The sequence below is a fragment of the Opisthocomus hoazin genome, chromosome 1, assembly GCF_030867145.1.
Source record: "Opisthocomus hoazin isolate bOpiHoa1 chromosome 1, bOpiHoa1.hap1, whole genome shotgun sequence".
Classification (NCBI taxonomy): domain Eukaryota; kingdom Metazoa; phylum Chordata; class Aves; order Opisthocomiformes; family Opisthocomidae; genus Opisthocomus; species Opisthocomus hoazin.
The window spans coordinates 91,418,054-91,431,865 of NC_134414.1; the positions used below are offsets into that span (position 1 = coordinate 91,418,054).

General features: G+C 36.5%; 1 protein-coding gene across 1 annotated transcript in view; it reads right to left on the reverse strand.

Annotated features, from left to right (window-relative positions):
• ADGRG2 (adhesion G protein-coupled receptor G2) overlaps positions 1–13,812 on the reverse strand; it is a 53,194-nt gene that overhangs the window by 14,918 nt on the left and 24,464 nt on the right. The window contains exons 7-16 of the mRNA XM_075442287.1: positions 11,240–11,293; positions 9,932–9,999; positions 8,248–8,321; positions 7,184–7,223; positions 7,013–7,047; positions 5,556–5,638; positions 4,816–4,876; positions 3,560–4,293; positions 2,560–2,758; positions 2,065–2,221 (exon numbers count right to left, since the gene is read on the reverse strand). Coding sequence (XP_075298402.1) covers positions 2,065–2,221; positions 2,560–2,758; positions 3,560–4,293; positions 4,816–4,876; positions 5,556–5,638; positions 7,013–7,047; positions 7,184–7,223; positions 8,248–8,321; positions 9,932–9,999; positions 11,240–11,293 — 1,505 coding nt within the window. The remainder of the gene's footprint in view (positions 1–2,064; positions 2,222–2,559; positions 2,759–3,559; positions 4,294–4,815; positions 4,877–5,555; positions 5,639–7,012; positions 7,048–7,183; positions 7,224–8,247; positions 8,322–9,931; positions 10,000–11,239; positions 11,294–13,812) is intronic.

Below are 13,812 nucleotides of genomic sequence, written 5' to 3' on the forward strand. Positions count from 1 at the left end.
ATTATGCTTCACTTCAGTCACTAAAGAAAAACTAAATTGTGACTTATTTTCAGTTTAAAACTTCAAAATAGGTATCTCTCTAATCACTGTCAGGAACTCACTGCTGCTTTCTCATTCCTCCCCTGCTTCAATGAATAAATAGCATCTGCAGGCCTGAAAAGGATGCAACTCATTTTAGGTCTGCCTACCATTCAAAATACTCTGGCTTTACCCATTTGCCTACACAGACAAAACATATCACTGTGGTGGATAATACTGATTTGACAAAGATGAAGAGCAACAACCTAGGGAGATTAACATTTCACAGCATGGAAGCCTGCAAAGACAAAGAATTTTTATACCTCATATGAAGTATGTCAGTATTCAGAAAAACTGTAAATCACCATTATTTGTCAATAGATTTTTAAGCATAGTAGGCTAAGCATAACATAAGAACGTAAATCCTAACTTTATGATCATCTGCAAAAATGACAAAAATAAACTGGATAAGCTACAATTCAGGTATTTCAAGAGCTTAGTGATCTAACATTATAAAAAAAAGATCTGACCTTTCACCCAGTTTTCTGTGCTGTACTTACAGGACAAAGAGCTTTGTTTAGTATGAAATCTCTCACATTTTCTTGTTGCACATCAGTCACTTTACATACAAACATCATCTCAGAGTTCCTGAGAGATGTGAAACATCAGCAGAACTGAAGAAAGAACTTCTCTGTATATTCAAAGAATGGTTGTAATAGGAATAACAGTGTAAGCTCTCCACAGTGCCCTAACAACATGGTTTAACTCTTCTGTTTAGACCAGTGGTTTCCAAATTTTTTTGATCATGCAACCTCTAATAATTTTTTGAGCATGCACCCCAAAATACATCTATTTATGTTATATGCATGTACTACTGTACTAATATATTACACGCCTTATAAAACATACACAAATCCAGAAATTTTAAAAGAGTGAGGTAAAGGCTAAACATTATTTTTTTAAATGTATTTTTTATTTATTAATCATATAAAAAATATTTTCTTGCTGCACCCCAATGGACTGTCATGTGCACACCCTGGGGTATTCACACCCCACTTTGGAGATCATCGGTTTAGACAGCCACCAAAGAAATTCCACATCAATTCCACAAAAGCATTGCTGATGCTCTGATTTTAACTAGACCATACTTGTTGGAAAATTCTATGCATTTCATTGCCAGTGCCTTGAGATTTCCAGAAAATCATTACTTAGCAAATTTCTGTTTTTCCAGCACTACCACCTCCTAGTCACCTTACATTCATGCACCACATATTTCTAAGAAAACAGAAAAGAAGTCAAATGTTAACATATCATCCCATTTTCAGTACCACAGAACAGTTCCAGTACAATTTATGGCTCATGCTAGATTAAGCTATTTCCTGCTCTGAGAAGACAGAATGTGCCAAAATTTGTCCAGAACTTTCTAGCTCTCTTTGCTTAAGCCTCCAAGGCTGATATTGTCTAAATTATTATTTCGTCAATGAGGAGGGAGGTTTTGAGTGAGACAAAGTGGATCCAAACTTTCTAAACACTTCTTTTGTGGTGAGACCAACTAGTCAAGAGTGACAAATGTATGAATGTCATTATCCAAGCAATGTAAATAGTTCTTTCATGGAACACTCTGCAAATAATATTCTTTTAACAGATGAAGCCATCTGGCAACACTCCTTGACAAATTTCAGCACCGTCAGGGTGGGTGATTAAGTGACTCTCGATTCAGGGTTTTTGAGGCAAAGTTATTCCACAAAGCACTCTGTCCATTCCAGTGTTCTGGCTGTACTCTCTCTAACGGCCTATTAGTCGAATGCCAGTTTTTGCCAAGTCTGTTGCTTATTTACACCATAATACAAAATGAAAGCAAAAGCTATGAAGGGATTCAAAAACAAAGTATTTTTTTTCTCTGAAACTAACATGAACAAAAGATCCTGAAATTGTGACATAAACACAGAACAAACTGATGTTACATATAAATATAAAACATAAATATAAATACTTAAAAATAAATGTTTGAGAATTTGTAAGTATTTAGAATTATCAGTATTTAACCTGGAGATCAGCTGAGTCCTGGACAGCAAAAGACATTTGGTTGGAGCGGGTGCTATTGGTTTTGACAACTGCCAGAGCCAAGGAAGGGGAGGTAAAATCAGCAGACGTTGCTGAAAAGTTCAGTTTTAAGCCAATAGAATCCACCAGTTTTATAACTCTGTTAAGAAAAAGAGATACTTAGTATTACCAAACACATACACCCAAAATTCTCAGGCAAGTTGTGGTTATGGAGCAGTAATCCAAGCGTACTGTAAAATACAGCTGAATCTGCTTACTTATTGTCGCGTCAACACAAAAAATTACACTGTTTTCCATGGCATTATATTATAGTAGAGCTGCTAACACTAGAATGATACTCCTTCCATTTTGTATAAGTACATTAAAGAACACGAAATATTTTTGTGGATTACGATTATAAAAAATGAAACTTGCTGAAGCCAATTTATCAAGATAGTCAATACAACACATCTTTAATCTATTGCTACAATGACCTACCTGTTAGAAATTCGGGGTGGTAATGGTTGAGAAGCAGTCAGGACTTTGCTAACCTCACTAACCATCCTTTCCACATCTTTTGGCTCTACTTTTCCAGCGGCTAAATCATTTTCTATTTTGGACACGATTTGCTCAGCTGTGGTGACATTAATGGTGGTGTATACAGAAGCTGTGTATGTGGTAGCTGATAGCACCTTTCCTGTGACAAAAGAAAAGTTGTGCATTTATTCAAACACTGTGTTCAACAAATGAAGTAAGCTTTGAGAAGCAGAAATATTCAGGAGTTCTCTTGACCAACAAACCTTCTCACAGCTTGTAAAGTCTCTCAACATGTTATGTGAGACAGAATTCCTTTTTCTCCCTGTCAGCTACTTTGCAGATAGCAATACCTTAAATCTTCCGAAAACATAAAGCAAGGTTTCAAATGGCCAGCATTAATTGCACTTTTTTTTGATTACAAAGTTTCTCACATCAGACCATTAGTGATGTTAAATAATCTATTATTTTGGATTTTTAGCCACTGGATGGCTGAAAGTAGAATAAAATGAAAGTAAGATCTGCAATTTGAAAAGAAGCTTGTGAAGATGTGTATAATCTTCATAACAAAATACACAGCCACCAAGAATATTCCTGATCAATAACAATATTTTAAGGAAGATCCAACATTGACTTGCAATATTTTAAATACTAGCTCAGTAAAAAAAATAGCTACCTGGCTCTATGACTTAATTTTTTTCTGCCACAGGTACCTGTTGGGAACTTAGCACAGTACCTGTCTATCACTGTTGCCAACCAAATTGTAGGGTGAGGTATCATCATGACCAAAGGCATCAGAATGTATTTTAGAAAGAAGTATACACCTTGTGAGAGTTGTCTCCGGCTTTTCACAATAATTGGAAGGTCACAGCTCAGATAGATAATCTCATTTAATAAAGTTTAAGAGCAAATTCAGTATATGGCATTCAAATTGAAAAAAAAATTATTTTATTTGTCATATTACCTGTGCTCTCGTTATGCAGACTACCGTGGCCACCAGCAGTAGAATGAGGATGAGAACCTGAGACAGAATGGTTGACAGGACTAACAGTAGGGGTCAAAGTTATTGTGAAAGGAGTAAGGGGAAGAATAGGTGCTGTAGTAACATTTTTGTTACCAGAAGGAGGTTGGGTCAAATCTGTAGCAGGATGAATTTGTGCAATAGATTTTGTGGTAGTCTCAACGGGAGGAATTGCTATTGCAGGTTTGGGGGGAAGCTCAGAAGAGGAAACTTCAGAACGTTTATTGAAACCTACAGAAGGAGAAATTATGGTAATAGGCTTGCTAAGGTATGCAGCATCAGATTTAACTGAGAAAGCAGCATTACTGGTAGATTTTGTTGCAGGTGTGGAAATGGTGACAGATTTAGTAGAAGCTATGGAAGGAAAAGTTTGCATAGTAGGCTGAGCAAGCGACTCAGAAGAGGAAAGTGTAGTGGTAACACTGGTGGAAGACACAGAAGTTTCAGTAGTATATGTGGCAGAAGTTTCAGAGAGAGGATTTGTAGTGGGAGATGTCAAAGCTCCAGAAAAATAAATTTCTGTGAATGGTGGGATCAGTGGTCTAACTGTAGGGCTTTGTTTGGTAGAAAGCTTAGTGGGGGAAATAAAAGTATTAGATTTGGGGGCAGTCTTTTTAGGGAGAGAAGGAGAACGAGGGAAAGGAATCCATATAGAATGTGGTCGCAATTGTATAGTACTGTTAAAAAAAAAAGCACAGAAATGCATGTTAAATATAACATAATTTATATCTTAAAGAAAATGAGTTATAATAGAGGAATATATATGAATGATATGGACATACTACTAATAATGTACACTTTAAAATCAATCAGATCGGGTGTTTCATGCTTTAGTAATAAATACAAATTTCATAACATTTTGAGGGTTCTTACATTCTATTTTGCTGTAGTTGTTAACTAGCAAGTCCTTAAATACTACTACTGCCTTTGCTGCCTATTCTGGAGGTGACTTGATGCTGAACACAAAAGTTATCTGCATCAGGAAAAAAAAAAGGGGGGGTGGGGAAGAGGGAAGAAAGTGAAGAGAAGGGAGTGGAGGGGCAGAGGGAGGAACGGGGAGGGAGCTATGTAGGAAAATGCCTGTCAGGTTGTTCTTGTGCAGTCCTTCCTAGTTATGGCACTGCAACATGGAAGTCAGCTTTATTAATGCATTAGGAAATTTGGGAAATAAGCAAGTCAAATTTTGTATTTATACTTACTACATTTGTAATTCTTCAGCAGTCAAGGAACAATACTTGATTGATGAACAGCAGCACGATTCTGAGATGACAAAGAAGCATTAACCTAGTTTATCCTGAAGCATAAAAATTGCTAATACTGTGAAGTAGGATATACAAATAAGTGTGTGGGTTACGATTTTTAAACAATAGTGCATATTGCATAATTGATTTTGAGGTTTTTTTCTGAAATGACTTTTGCAAAACAGATCTTGACCAGTCAGAATACTGCAGTACCCCCAGATTTTTGCTCAGTGCCTGAACAAGTACAGATTTCTCTTTTTGCTACTGTAAACAAACCAAATGAAAAGCTACATCTTTTGAAATACAGGGATAAATGGTATGAGTCATCTCTCCCTACTATCACAATATCACTAAGAAAGCTTGGCTACTTTATATACTTTTCCATTCAGATTGCCATTTCTGTAACACATTTATGTTCTCAAGTAATTTTACACCTAATCCTTGCAAAGTCTGCTTTATTAATGTAGTCAGCAACTTTATACCAAAGTTTTTTTAACATATATTCTATCTTCCCCCTCCCCACCCAAAATTCAGAAAACTGCATTTTTGATGTATTTATCTTGCTCAACAAAAAAATTATTTTTATATAAAAGTAAGTAAAAATATGCTATTTTAGCTACTTGGAGGTCAGTTGTAAAGATATGAAATTTAATCTGAAAGGGTAACTGTGACAAGACTGTGTTTAAAGCATAACTTACCAAGTTGGCTTATTTCTGCTTTGTCTGTTAAACTGCTTATATTCTCTCTCTCAGCCAGCTTCACTATGAAATTGCAGTGCATACTATAATGAGAAGAAAAAGCTCTAGACTCAACAAATAGAAGGGCTTCGTCCTTACAACACATTAAATTAACATCAAATGCTAAGTGAAAGCACATTAGCACAAACACTAAGTGTGAAAGCACATTTTTCCTAGGCTCTTTCAGATTTGGGGCTATTTTTAATACACATAAAACACTATGCCAGGCTAAAGAGTAATACATCAGTTTGTGGCAGCTTCTTTTCTCTTTTCTCTACAGACACTGTTGATTCTTAAATGGGATCCTCCCTAATTAATGTTAGCCATTAAAGAGTTGGTAATTTTTTAAGGTAATAACTGTTACTGTAAAGAAACTCCAGAGAGGAACTAGCAAGTGTCCTAGGTGGCTATGTCAGTGCATATGAAATCGCCATCACCTGGGGAAAGCCAGTGTTCTCTCTCTTGACTTTAGAGAGAACTCAGATGACCCACTTAAGCGTGTAACTACACATTTACAATTATGGTTTGATAACATGAAACTCTGCCTATACTAGCAAACCTACAGTAAGCATTCTCCATGTTCCGCAAACTCAGACACACAGGTGAATGAAAAGGCAACACATAAAAGATGAAGTGAAGCTTCTTTCCATCTAACAAGAATGAAAAGAGTACCCTAAGTACTGCCAGTATATGGCATGAAGGTGTGATCTGACTTTATTGCTATTTGAGTGGTTTGGACTTTTCTTTCATCCTAACCCAGAAAGATCAACCCCAAATTCAAGTATTTGGGGAAATAAAGTTCCATGTTTTGTTTTACAATATAGTGTTTCCAAGCTGATCAGTTTAAAGGACCTGCAATTTAGTGGTGAGTAGCAATTAAATTGACAGACATTATCTACATTTCAGGGTTTCCAGGATCACCTCTGTTGCACAGCGTTGCCATTCTGATGCCCCATGGCTTCCAAACTGAACTGGTTACCTTCTCAGGCTTCCCCTACCCTGAGGATGGCTGGTTTTCCAAGCTGAATAACAGCACCTTGGGATATCTGAAGCAACTTCCTCATAAATATTGCACTGTATTCACAAGCTCTGAAGTTTGGTGGTCCCAAATCCCATAGCCTTAGCAGTTAAGTTGCCCTGTGACTCAGCTAATACAAACATGCAGAAGAAATACAGCAGGCAAGCCTGTGCTTCACCAGAAGATTAATGAAAAGCAATAAAGTTTGGTTTAAAAAAAAATCTAAAAAAATATTTTAAATATCACTAATGCTAAGGGAATAATGGGATCAGAATTTCTTTCTCCAGCCTGTTTCTCAAACTTAACTTCCAGAAAATTTGTTTTTTCTTCTGTTACATAGCCATTCATACTTGATATATCACAAGACAATATATGAGCATTTAAAAAATTCATGACAAACCTCTGGTTTTCTGTATGGCATTCCATAACAGAGGACTGTAATGACAAGTGAAAATAGAAAAAAATTGTTTTGTCAGGAGGAGAGAACAGGACTGCTACTTAGATAATGATATTATCAGAAATCAGTTGAAAAAAAAGTTTTCCCAACAGTAACAAGAATTAGAAATCTTACCTCACTTACTGCTTGCAAGGTTTTGTTGAACTCTGAAATTCTTAAAAATAAAAAGTTATCATTATGGAGGATTTCTATCAATTTCATCAATTGCAACAATATAATGAAAATAGCAAGCAATTACTGAGAAACAAAAATTTCCAGCTGATCAGTGATTTTGTTAAAATTATGCCAGTTCTAATACTGTAAAACCACTTCTCAAATGTTTACACATTTTTGATGTTGCCTTTTATTAGTCACTCCACAAACTAAGTTTAAACCTCTGTCATCACAAATTGTAACATCAATCCAGTTCTTTAAAAGCTATTTAAAAGAGCAAACAATAAATCTTAATGTTGTCTTTTGACAAGCAAGCATATGGAACAGAATTTTAAATTTATACTCAAAGCCACAGAAATAGAATGAGTAAGAAATACGGGTTTTTTCTATAAGTAAGACCTGTTGGCCAATTACATCTTTTTGATTTTCAGTGTAAGTTTTGGGAATAGCAGTAAATATTCACTCATTCAAACTTCTCCTTATAAACACTGTGTAAAAAGAAACAACATCAAAATAAAAATATACATATGACTCCAAGAATATGTATTAAAAAACACGCAGCTATGAAAGTTCTCTTAGTAACTTCCTACAAGACAGACCAAATCCCTGAAATTTTAAAAACCATTTATTCATGAAGAGCAGGAGCCAAACTGGCATTCTGAACAATCCACAGCTCATGTCCTCAGGTACTATCGTTATTAGTATTATTATTATTACTATTACTATCATTAAGATCATCAGCATATAAACAAGGTCTTTGGGCCCTGTTGAGCCCCAAGGAAACTGAAGGACCTAAAAGGAAATCAGGAAATGTACCATTTCTTAAAATAAACTCCAGTGGTCCATAAAACAAAACTAGGAGTAATCTAACATAAAGAACAGTAACTAACAGCTCCTGAAATTTTTAATTTAGAAAGTGCAGGAATAATGCAAAGTGAAGAGTCTGCTAACCACATGGAAGGTCTCCATACATCTTTTTCAAATATAACAAAGATTTCAATCTTTATTCATTATTTATTACTTACCTTAATTCTTGTGGGGTAGGTGCTGGAATTGCAATAATTTTTGTAACTTGATTGTTGATGGTTACGTTATTAATCTGTCAGAAACAAAGATTCCACGGCTAAGCAAAACCAGTAATTTTTAGCCTTAAAAGAAACATGTTCATTTCATACATTTTAACAGTCTGAAATTCCAAAGATAAGAAGCATTTTCTCATGAAGACACTTCAGAAAGTATTTACCATGACATTGTTGTCACAGCTCATGGAAGGAGTTGGCTCATCTAGTATACACATAATAACAGGATCCAATTTGTGAAAGATATGGGCAAGAGGACAGTGACCTTACCTTATCTCACATTATCAAAAAGAGGAATTTGGCTTAGTTTCCAACAAAGACAGCTTAGATCAGACACTGAACAAACTTTCTAACTGTAAGTGCAGCAATGGGACAAGCTCCATAATAGACATAAGTAAGAGACAACATCGAACACTGGGAGTGACAAGTCAAGAACTCAGGTGAAAGACATGGTAGGAATTACATAAATAGATACGATCTAGCCTTAGGGCCAGGGTATACACTAAGGTTTATCTAAAGGCCCTTTATAGATCTGCATTCCTGTGTTCTTCTAGTTGCCACCGTTACTGGTTATTTTTACATTTCAAGCAAGCAGTGAGCACCATGATGAAAACATCATCTAACATATATGGTATGGACATTACCTAAGAAATATTCTGCTAAAGAGAGTTTCAAGAGGCAGGAAACCTGTTTTTCTAGTAGCTGTAGGCATAATGTTAATACACTAGGAGGGCTTCAGTAGGCATTATCACCACTGAAACACAACACAATGCAGAGGTGGCTTTTGCCAGGAGCCTGTCCCTGCCCAAAACTCAATGCGCAATGTGCACCTGTGCAGTAGCCCTCTGCGGTGATTTTGCTGACTACTCTCATGCTTGCAGAGACTGGCATGTGAAATCTCAGACAGAGTGCAGAAAAGGATGTGTAGGAAAGGTCCTTTACAAGCCAATATCCTTTTTTTTTCCTCCCTTCAGTTTTCCATCTATAACAACTGAATATTCTCATCCTCATAGCATTACCTCGATACTGTATAATCTATATGGTTCTTGGTTTGCATTATGTTGTTCTCTTAAACCTCTGTTGTGTTGTATTAAGTGGACGTACTCATGTCACACAGGCCTGTTGCAAAATTAATAACTGATTAACCACATGCCAAAAAGCATAGAATGATACTCTGTCTCAAAATGAGTTATCCCCAGGATGCAACCCAACTTAATTTATGCCCACACTGTTGCCATCTAATGACATTTGCTTTCTAAAGTAAAGTGCCTGAATTAATCTCCAAAGGAAGATCCTGTATGCCTAAATGTAGATTCTTAATTAGACAGTTCCTCTCTCCAGACTTCCTGGGGCTTCCTCCTCCTCCTTTCAGTGGCTATATTGAGAATATAGGCCCTTACTGTAGGAAGTTTACTTAGCTGAAATCTTAAATTTAGCTGCAAAGCAGCTGTTTAAGAGAGAGAGACTAGATCCATCCACTGCAAATAATAACTTGCACTGCCAACTGTATTTGAAATGAAATAAAACTATAAAAAGCACAATAAGAATCATGTCAAGATATCAGTATTTTAAGTAGACAAACACGTTTCAACCTTCCTTACAATGAAGTTTTAAAAGACAGAATACTTACTATTTCTACATTTAGTGACTTGTTACTTTCTTCACTTGCCTGAAGTTTTACCTTGCCCACATAGAACACTAAAACCAAAAGGAAAAAAAGTTAAGAAAATCAATGCTAAACCACATGATGTAAAATTGATTGAGAATTTAAAAATTCACTGTCTTGTGTTACAATAAAAGGGAAATAAGAACACTTACACTAGCTTTTCTGATCATTCACTATTTTTGCAATTGTTCTTCCATCTCTTGACTTACTATTTCCACAAATGAACAAGTCCGATAGCTTCATTACTTTCCATATATTTATTTTTGCTGGCTGCCTCTAAATTCCTTCTAGTTTGGGTTGGGTTTTTTTCCCAAAATAGAAAAACTGCACCGCACATTACTATTAATACAACTCCAACTCCCACAACGAGAATAACGTGTGGGTAAAGGCAAAGTGATACTCTGAAAATTATTGCTTTGGGGATTAAAGAACTTTCAGGATACCGTAATTCAGAGCATCATTCAACAGTCCTTGAGAGCTCATAGGCCCATTTTGGAAACAAAAAGGAACTTCTATGACACTTCTCTTCCTGCAGCCACACATTCAGTGCAGGCTATAAAGAAAGACCCATACAGGAATGCATACATGACATCACCTCACCCATCTAGCAGTTTACTGTGTCAAACAGTAGGGAAACTTTATGGGCGGGGGGGGGGAAGATATTTATTCTACCTCTTTCTAACCTATAAAGTACTCAGCATTTGGCTACTTGGCAGAAGTGACTTAATTTTCTTAAGTGTTTCTCACAGAAGCCGTTTATCAAAGTGTTTTGAAAGGCAGCTACATGTATCAAAAAAATCTTCCTTTACTATGTGCTTTACGCATATAAAGAGAACATCACTGCCCTCTCCATTTTCCTTTGTTGGTGTATTGTCACGTTACACTTTAAAAATACACACAGGCTTTTACAATAATTATTCTATAGGCTATTTCAACTTGTATTCCTGACACAGAGTTAGGCTTAATATGGCAGACATTAGTGTCTGCCAGAACATACTAGTTTCTTTATTTTCTCAGGTTTGTAATTCTTATCTGCAACTGTGTATCCTCTGATAAGAAACCAAAGATCAACAATACAATAGACTAAACATTACTTTTAAATGAAAATCCACACATTTTATTTTTTTAGCAGTTATACAAAATCTAAGTTAACAAGAAAATTAATTACAGAGCTAGCTTTTACATAGCAACTAGAAGTTGCCTTATTGCTCAGAATAGAAAATAGTCGAACATGGTTTTCATAAGAAAAAAAGAAAAAAGAAGACCACTAACCTGAAAAGTTACAGACATTTGTTACGTTGCACACAATGGTTTCTCCTGCTATAGCTTTTTTGGGAAAAAAAAAAAAACACACCTCTAGTGAGTAAAAAAGTTGAATTTAAACCCAGTACTGACAAACATACATATCTACAATTATTTCAATGTTTTAATTGTAAAGTTCTTTACCTTTTACAAATATTTCACATACTGTCTAGGCTTTACTTCTCTAGGGTACTTGCCATGACATTTTCCAAGACTTTGTATTCAGAGTGAGACATGTTGGTTTTGATTAACTAATTTTGAATAATTTTCTGTAACAGTTTCCACAGAAGACTTACATGCAAGTGGTCTCTATTTTTTAATTTAAACCCAAATAAAACAGGAATCAGCATATCATAAATAAGCTCTTCAAATTTCACAGTATTCAATCACCAGGTAGCATAGTACCTGCTTCTAACGATCCCACTATGGCTACTTACGATAGCATGAAACTAAAACTGTTCCACCTGACAGAATTCAAACTATGATGATAGAAAATATGTATACTCTCATCTAGTAGAACATGTCTTTAGTGAGTTGCAGCAAGCTTTTTTGCTGCTCCTGTATTTTTAACACTACCTGCACTGCAAAGAAATAACACCGATCCCAAATTAAGGGCACTGTAAACAGATGGCTGTGTTGTATAAAATCAAAATAAAGGACCAGAATGATATTTGCAACCAAGACAAAACTCCTACACTTGTTCATAAAAACAACGTGACAGCACAACATTCTCTACATTACTTAAGCAGATTCCTCAATTATGCTGAGGAACAGCAAAATGGTTCAAAATAAACTACGTTTTGGTACAAGAAAAAAGACTGGCCTCCATTAATGGTAAAAAAAATCCTATTTTCTCTGCTGTTATCATTAGTTAGTATCAAATGAGATGGGAATGTTTTTATTTTTTTACTTTTTCTGTGGTACAAACATTTGCCTTTTATAATTTGATGCTGCATGAATTTTCTCACCATCAACAAACAGGCTGGATCCATGGGCCAAGGCCAATTGTATGAGGTTTAACAAAGCCAAGTGCCAGGTCCTGCACTTGGGTCACAACAACCCCATGCAATGCTACAGGCTTGGGGAGGAGTGGCTGGAAAGCTGCTTGGCAGAAAAGGACCTGGGGGTGTTGGTCGACAGCTGGCTTAACATGAGCCAGCACTGTGCCCAGGTGGCCAAGAAGGCCAACGGCATCCTGGCTTGTATCAGGAATAGTGTGGCCAGCAGGAGCAGGGAGGTGGTCGTGCCCCTGTACTCGGCACTGGTGAGGCTGCACCTTGAGTACTGTGTTCACTTTTGGGCCCCTCACTACAAGAAGGACATTGAGTTGCTGGAGTGTGTCCAGAGAAGGGCAACGAGGCTGGTGAGGGGTCTGGAGAACAAGCCTTATGAGGAGCGGCTGAGGAAACTGGGACTGTTTAGTCTGGAGAAGAGGAGGCTGAGGGGGGGGGACCTTATTGCTCTCTACAACTACCTGAAAGGAGGCTGTAGTGAGGCAGGAGTGTTGGTCTCTTCTCCCAAGTAACACGCAACAGGATGAGCAGAAATGGCCTCAAGTTGCATCAGGGGAGGTTTAGATCGGATATTAGAAAAGTTCTTTACTGGAAGTGCTGTAAAGCATGGGAACAAGCTGCCTGGGCAAGTGGTGGAGTCACCATCCCTGGAGATGTTCAAAAAATGTGTAGATGTGGCATTTAGGGACATGGTTTAGCAGGCATGGTGGTGTTGGGTTGACGGTTGGACTTGATGATCTTGGAGGTCTTTTCCAACATTAATGATTCTATGTGTCTATGAAACAGCCATCAGAGGATATGGATGGTGAGATGGTGGCAATATTCAAATTATTAGAAAAAAAAAAATTTTCAGAAAGCAATTTAGATTCAAGTAAATTTTCCTTCCCTTTTGTATTGGCAGTTGTCAGTGAAATAATTATGAAAATTGTACCAGCACATTTTAAAAAAAAAATCCTTAAAGAAATAACATGTTCGTAAATAACTGAATTTGTCAAAATTATTAACTACATAAAGAACAACACTTACAAAAGCCCAATACAAAACCCAGGAGTGACACAGAAGTAAAGAGTAACACCAGCCTCTTTTTCTTTACAGAGCACCCATTTGTGTGCCACCTAGTCTTGCTTAGGATCTTTGTGTGCCACTAAAATGCACAACATACATAAGCACTGTGGATGATAAAAGACTGATCAAAAATCACTAGTGCTGCCAGCCCCCAAAGATCATCAGATAACATAGCTGCAAACTTACTGCAGGTCACATTCACACAGTCAAATTATACTAGCCAGTATGACTCCAAGCCATTTCTTCTATCACTTTTACTAATTCAGTGCAAATACATTCTAATTGGCCTACGAGGCTCCTACATGGATAAGAAAAAAAATTAAATTCAGTCTACTCGTATAGACTGGACCTGCTCTGAGGACATCATGACTGGATTCAGTCTGCTTCAGCCTACTAAAAAGCATAAGGATTTTTTTTTTTTTAAAGTAAACACGGTCCCTGAGATTGTATTTCTTACATCTTTGT